The following is a 7211-nucleotide window of genomic DNA, read 5'->3' on the forward strand; positions in this document are numbered from 1 at the left end:
AAAAGAAAGAAATTCGGTGGAGCCGGACCGGGAGAATATGGAGGGTGGGACAACTCAGTAACCTCAGGAACTATTTCACATGGGATATGAAATCCTTTTGCCATCCTTCAGATGGCCAAACGTTGATCCCGCATCAATAACTCTTCAACTCTGTTGCCATTTGCCGCTGTTCTGCTTGTTGACAGTCTGCCACACTGAGGGTCATCTTCAGTGGTTTGCCGCCTGTTATGCCTATCGGGTGGTTGCTCGAGAGCGAACAGGCAAGATCCCTCACTGGTCTTTTCAAAAGCTTTATTATTGGTGCAAAGCATTTACAGTGCAGAACACCTAAACTCCACGTCTTCCTCAGTCACTAGCAGAATCTGAGAGTGGGCAGTCCTTAAACTTACCCCAGCAGAGTAGTTTCTTGACCCCCAGCCGACGCCTCCCCTCTCTGCGCGAAAACCTACTGCACAGGGAAGGCTTGGGTAAAGGGGGACGTCCCTCCTCCCCTCTTTGCTCAGGCACGGTGCCTTGGCTCTTCCTTTCATCCTCCAAGCCCTGCAGATCTTCCCCACTAGAGGCGGGGCTTCCTTCCTCCGCTGAGGAGGTGCTGCTTCCCACGATCTATGGGGGCTCTCTGTAATCCATCCGCACTTCCACCTCTCGCCTCTGAGCTGATGGCAGTTCCCTGACACCTCCCTTCACGGAAATGCTTAAACCACTCATACGCTGTCTTTCGGGTTACAGCTTCATCTCCGTACACAATTGTGAGCATTTCGTGGGTTTCTGATGCCAATTTACCCCGTTTGAAACAGAATTTCATATTGACTCTCTTCTCCGTTTTCAATCACAACGCACTGCACTACTAACATCGCAAGGGATCTTTGCCTTAGGAGAGCGAGAAAAATTCTCCGGGATGACTCACAGCCCGGCCATCACCTCTTTAATCTTCTGCCCTCGGGCAGGAGATATAGAAGTATAATCAGCCGTACCAACAGGCTAAAAAATAGCTTCTATCCGTGGGCTGTTAGGCTGTTGAACGGAAAATAACATAGCGAAATTGACTTGTGAGGTGGTGTGTTGTTTGATAAGAGATTGAGTGTGTGGGGGTGGGGGAGGGAGTCTCGTTTAATTTCATTGTACACAGGTTGTACAATGACAATAAAGGTATTATTATTATTATTACTAAACAACCCCCAGGTTGGACAGGTCATGGCCAAGAGTTTAGACTAAATGTGATCCACCTGCAGAAGGAACTGGAGAACCACTCCAGTATTTTGCCAAGAAGAAAGTGAGAGTTTCCAAGGCATGCTCTGGTTCATGGGGTCACAGAGAGTCGAACACGACTAAGACGACTAAACAACAACAAAACAGCTGTCACATGAACGTAGGCCGTCAAATAAATGCTGAGACACATGCCCCTATGGTAGCTGAGATACAGACAGACACCTCCCACATGTCTCTGTGAATCCAGCAGTTCCAATTATCACGTACAGGGGTGATTCACCCTACGTTTCGGTCATGCCTTGTATTTACTTATATAGTGTAAAGGATCCATGCACCACCATCTTCATTTCTGCTTTAATGAGACAATAATATCTTTGTTACTAAGCGCTTTATGAATGTTTGTTTTAAGGTATAGGGAGCTGTATTCTTGTCCTCTCAACAAATGGTATTATTCGGCAAAGGGTACAAATGGAAGACAACATGAAATCTATGCCCTTCCTCTGTTTCCAGTTGTTCCCCGAGGTATGTAACAGTAGATTGCGGCAGTCAATTTGTTACTACCACCTTAACCTAGACGTGCTAGACAATCCTTTGCATTAATATGAGTATTCTCCTGCCCTTGTCTTCGCTTTTGCCTTAGAGTGAGCAAGTGCTGGCATCATGTTCAGCGAGCACTGAGTTGTATTTCTGGAACATGACTGATCTCTCGACACCCTCTCAAAAGATCAGCTTGCAAGACTGCTCAGAGATCACGTGTATGATGAAAGTTAAAAACCAGGTAAATCGGATGCAAAGGAACTCTGTTTGCCTCTTGTGGCTTATTCAGTGATCTCAGCTATGATACAGAAGTCCGTCTAGGTTTATGCAAGAGCTGCTTGCTAACTCCATTGAATTGTGGTTCATTGAATTAACTTCTCCCCTCTCTATAATTACGAGCTGCTTTTGAAGCTCCTCTCAGATTTGCCACATCACAAATCTAAAGTTCGGTTCGGCTCATGGATTTGGTTTCAGGGTTCTTAAGCTACAATCCTCTCATTGTTTAATGAACCAGCTACACTTGGAAAGTATTTTTTTGTATTTTTCCTTCAAGGTCTCCAAAATGGCATTGCGTAGCTTTTTCATGATGCATCCAGAATTAGTGAAGGCAAAATGGTGTGTTCTGTCATTTATCAGTTTGCTTGTATCTGACAGCCTGTGGATAACCATACTCTCCCCTTCCTAGTTATAACTACCAACTATTTATAATTTACTTACAATGGAGTGGGCTGTTTCAATTACCTTATTTTAATTTAAATAACAATTACCGTACTACTCCGTGTATAAGACCAGGTTTTTTTATGTAAAATTTATGTTTAAAAGTTGGGGTCATATACATGGATAGTGCATAGGGTGGACGTTTGATTGGTTGTTGCTGCGGCTGTCAGCGGCTTTTGGGTGTCTTATGGTCATTGCATCAATGGCCGGTGTTGATTGGCTGGCGCTGTGGTAATAAGGGCGGGTGATTGGCAGCTTCTGCCAGCAAGAGGATAGTCAAGAGGCGGATTTTGTGATGCGTGTTGGTGAGCGATTTTTGGGATCCCCCCCAAAAAAAGGTCAATAACCCTGGGTAACCCCCCCAAGCTCAACAACTCTGTGCCATCTCCCCCCATTTTCTTAAATTAGAGCCCCCCAAAATAGGGGGTGTCTTATACATGGAAAAGTACGGTAATATAATATACTGTATAAAAGTATGGTAATATACGGTGATGCTAGCTGACATGGTTACTAAATAAAGAAATTCCTTCCAGTAGCACCTTAAAGACCAACTAAGTTAGTTCTTGGTATGAGCTTTCGTGTGCATGCACCCTTCTTCAGATACACTGAAACAGAAGTAGCCAGATCCTTCTATATAGTGAGAAGGTGGGGAGGGGTATTACTCAGAAGGGTGGTGGGAATGGGAGATTGGCAGATAGCTGAGATGAGCCTGTTGACGACTCTTAACGACTGCAATAGGTCTTACAGGAAAAGGCAAGGGGTGAGAAGGTGAAAAATGGCCTAGTCATGTATAATGAGATAAGAATCCAATGTCTTTGTTCAGACCAGGTCTCTCCATGGTTTTAAGTTTGGTAATGAGTTGCAATTCAGCAGCTTCTCTTTCCAGTCTGTTTCAGTGTATCTGAGGAAGTGTGCATGCACACGAAAGCTCATACCAAGAACTAACTTAGTTGGTCTTTAAGGTGCTACTGGAAGGAATTTCTTTATTTTGACTATGGCAGACCAACACGGCTACCTATCTGTAACTGGAACCATGGTTCCTAAATGTTAAACTTCACTTGGTTATGCAGCTAACATGTTGAGTTGATCCATATTACTATGTAGTTCTCTGTTTTCCTGTTTCAACAAAACATCTCAGAAAAGTATGCTGAGGCATTAAAGATGAGATATATATTTGTGTCTCCTGAAGGTGATCACATCTGCCAAAATAAGTTGGGCATTAGTACTTGTATTAATAAATTAGCTATTAGTCACCAGTTTGAGGTCTCCCCCATCTCCTTTCTTGCAGCTGCTCCTGTTACTGCTGGAATAAATGATTAAAATAATGCATATTTACATGCACAATGGAAATACAGTATTTTGTTTTAAAAGTACGTGTTTGCCTTTCAGATATGGGTTGGCGGCAGAGGTCTTTCTCAAGGCAAAACCAAAGGAAAGATCTATGTGGTTGATGTGGAAAAGAAAACAGTGGAGAAAGAATTGGTTGGGCACATCGACACGGTGAAAGCTCTTTGCTCAGCAGAGGACAGATACGTTCTTAGCGGCTCTGGAAAGGAAGAAGGGAAGATAGCAATCTGGAAGGTTGAATAAAGTTCAGTGTTTCAGTTTTGTTTAATTCAGTTTTTAAGGCTGGGCACAGAGAGCCCCTTGGCTTCAGTCTTGTGTGTATCTTGTTCTTCCTTCAATGTTTTAACTTATCAGATCACTTTTCAGGGTAATTGTTCTAGAATTTCTGTTCTAGAATAGCAGAAGTAAATTTATATTATGACCGTGAATACACTGAGTCAGAAACTTGAAAATGCACTAGGAAATCATTGAATGAGTCTTTAATATAAAATTGTAGATACCAGCTGAAGTTTATTATTTGCTGCATTGTAGGATCAAAGGCACCTTGTTCAGACAGCGTAATCGGGTTCTGTGCTTCCTGAATGACAAACCGTTGCAGTGCAATTAATCCGTTAAGCTTAGAAGGGTGAATGATGACTATTGCCCTTAAGACTATATAGGGTCTTTTAAATGGGATAAGTTGGTTGACAGAGACCTGTCTTTTCCTGGCTTACCGTTGTTGATCTCAAGACTCGTTCCAGGTTGAGTTACTCCACTGAGAATGAATGGGGATGCTTTTGCAAGAAGGGAGGTTCTCACTACACTGTAGAGATCACTATAGTAAAATATAAGCTTTCCCCGCCCAAGGTGCTGCAGTCACGAGACTTTTCCACTAGCACCAGTGCATTGAAGAAATTTCCCCTTCTGAGGATTGTGGTTACTTGCTGATCTGAAAGTTAATTGTAAATCAGGTTCTCAACTCCCTAAAAGTGGGACTGCTGCTTTCTTTGTTTATACGTTTAACACACTCCAGTGAGATGGAATAATTTTATATTGTACCTTAATTTTCAAAGGTGCTCCCATTTATTTGCGAACATAAGCTATGCCACTCCTCCCTTTTCAAATGCTCTTACTTCCCGCAGCTTTTCAAAAAGTTTGTAAGTTGCATTGCCAGGTGCATCACACAAAATGCCGACTTGAAGCAACTGGTGCTCTGATATGTTTCCCTTCAACAGACATTCACACCAAATGAGTCATTCCCCTGCCATTTTTTTGATATTTATAGCTGAAATGTAAATAAGCAATTCTGTCCTCCAACTTTTTAACATATAAAGCAATTACACAGAGAGCCTGAAGGAAACTTTTGACGGCCTTAACTTTCGTATTGGGATAGTGTGTTGGATAGCGTTGTAAAGACAGAAATGTTTGCTATTTTTGTAAACAGTTTAATAAAAGATTGAAGTGTTACAAATTGCTAATTTCATATACCCTGTGAGTAACAGAAGGATTTCTATCTACTAATAAAACCATGCCTTTTTTGAGTAGCTGAAGCTAACCTTTCATTTTCTTAGCTACTGAAAAATCTGTACTGAATGTAACGGGTTGGGATAGCGAATACACAGATCGGCTTGAGAAGGACGGGATTCTTACTTCAGCTGACATCAAACATCTGTATCCATACACATGTGGAAACTGTGACTTTTGTATTGCACTGCCATCTCTACCTCTAAGAGGAGCAGATTTCTCCAGCAGATTAAAAATAAAGGGTAAAAGGATCCCTGTCGTGATCCAGTCGTGGACGACTCTGGGGTTGTGGCGCTCATCTCGCTTTACTGGCCGAGGGAGCCGGCGTGCAGCTTCCGGGTCATGTGGCCAGCAGGACTAAGCTGCTTCTGGCAAACCAGAGCAGCGAATGGAAATGCCATTTACCTTCCCGCCAGAGCAGAAACTATTTGTCTACTTGCACTTTGACGTGCTTTCGAACTGCTAGGTTGGCAGGAGCAGGGACCGAGCAACGGGAGCTCACCCTGTCGCGGGGATCCGAACCTCCGACCTTCTGATCGACAAGTCCTAGGCTCTGTGGTTTAACCCACAGCACCACCCGCGTCCTTTCCAGCAGATTGCAGCAGTGCAAAAGTTAACGCATTAAGATAAATGGTAGCATTAATAATAAATAATAATAATAATAAATTTTATTTATATCCCGCCCTCCCCAGCCACAGCCGGGCTCAGGGCGGCTAACAACAATCAAATAATCAGTCAAATAATCACACAATCTAAAAATATTTCATTATAAAAATTAATTAAATCAAATTGATGGCAACCAATTAAGCAGAATTATGTGCAGGTTGCCAGAGGAGGGAGTCAGGCTGCGCCCTGACCAAAGGCCTGGCGGAACAACTCTGTCTTGCAGGCCCTGCGGAAAGATGTCAGGTCCCGCAGGGCCCTAGTCTCTTTTGACAGAGCATTCCACCAGTTTGGAGCTGCAGCCGAGAAGGCCCTGGCTCTAGTTGAGGCCAGCCTAACCTCTCTGAGGCCTGGGACCTTGAGGATGTTATTATTTGCAGACCGTAGGTTTCTCTGTGGGGCATACCAGGAGAGGCGGTCCCGTAGGTACGAGGGTCCTAGGCCGTATAGGGCTTTAAAGGTTAAAACCAGCACCTTAAACCTGATCCTGTACTCCACCGGGAGCCAGTGCAGCTGGTATAATACCGGATGAATGTGGTCTCGCAGCGAAGACCCCATAAGGAGTCTCGCCGCGGCATTCTGCACCCGCTGGAGTTTCTGGGTCAGTCTCAAGGGCAGCCCCACGTAGAGCGAGTTACAATAATCCAGTCTGGAGGTGACCGTCGCATGGATCACAGTGGCTAGGTCAGGACGAGAGAGATAAGGGGCCAACTGCTTAGCTTGGCGGAGATGAAAAAATGCCGCCTTTGTTATAGCTGTAATCTGCGACTCCATAGAAAGGGAGGTATCGAAGATTACACCCAAACTCTTAACGGCCGGTGCTGGCACTAATTGCACCCCCGCAAGAGATGGGAGTTGCCCCCTCGATCCCATATCGTCCCGCCCCAGCCAGAGGACCTCTGTCTTCGAAGGATTTAACTTCAACCGGCTCCCACGTAACCATCCAGCCACAGCTTCCAGACATCTGGTCAGTGTGTCTGGGGCCGAGTCAGGATGGCCATCCATCAACAGATAGAGTTGGGTGTCATCAGCATACTGATGGCAACCCAGCCCAAAACTCCGGACAAGCTGGGCGAGGGGGCGCATAAAGATGTTAAAAAGCATCGGGGAGAGAATTGCACCCTGAGGCACTCCACACACCAAGGAGTGGCGTGATGACAATTCCCCCCCAAGCGCCACCCTCTGTCCCCGACCAGAGAGAAACGAGCGCAGCCATTGAAGGACTGTGCCCTGGA

General features: G+C 44.7%; 1 protein-coding gene across 2 annotated transcripts in view; it reads left to right on the top strand.

Moving 5' to 3' along the window:
- Positions 1 to 5333, top strand: part of DENND3 (DENN domain containing 3) — a 52625-nt gene extending 47292 nt beyond the window's left edge. For both annotated transcript variants that reach the window (XM_081204367.1, XM_081204366.1), the window contains exons 22-24: positions 1619 to 1731; positions 1850 to 1987; positions 3853 to 5333. In XM_081204367.1, the coding sequence (XP_081060493.1) occupies positions 1619 to 1731; positions 1850 to 1987; positions 3853 to 4053 (452 nt within the window). In that variant the 3' untranslated portion in view covers positions 4054 to 5333. The remainder of the gene's footprint in view (positions 1 to 1618; positions 1732 to 1849; positions 1988 to 3852) is intronic.
- The last annotated feature ends 1878 nt before the right edge of the window (positions 5334 to 7211 follow it).

Source organism: Podarcis bocagei (assembly GCF_964188305.1).
Source record: "Podarcis bocagei genome assembly, chromosome: 8".
Lineage (NCBI taxonomy): Eukaryota > Metazoa > Chordata > Lepidosauria > Squamata > Lacertidae > Podarcis > Podarcis bocagei.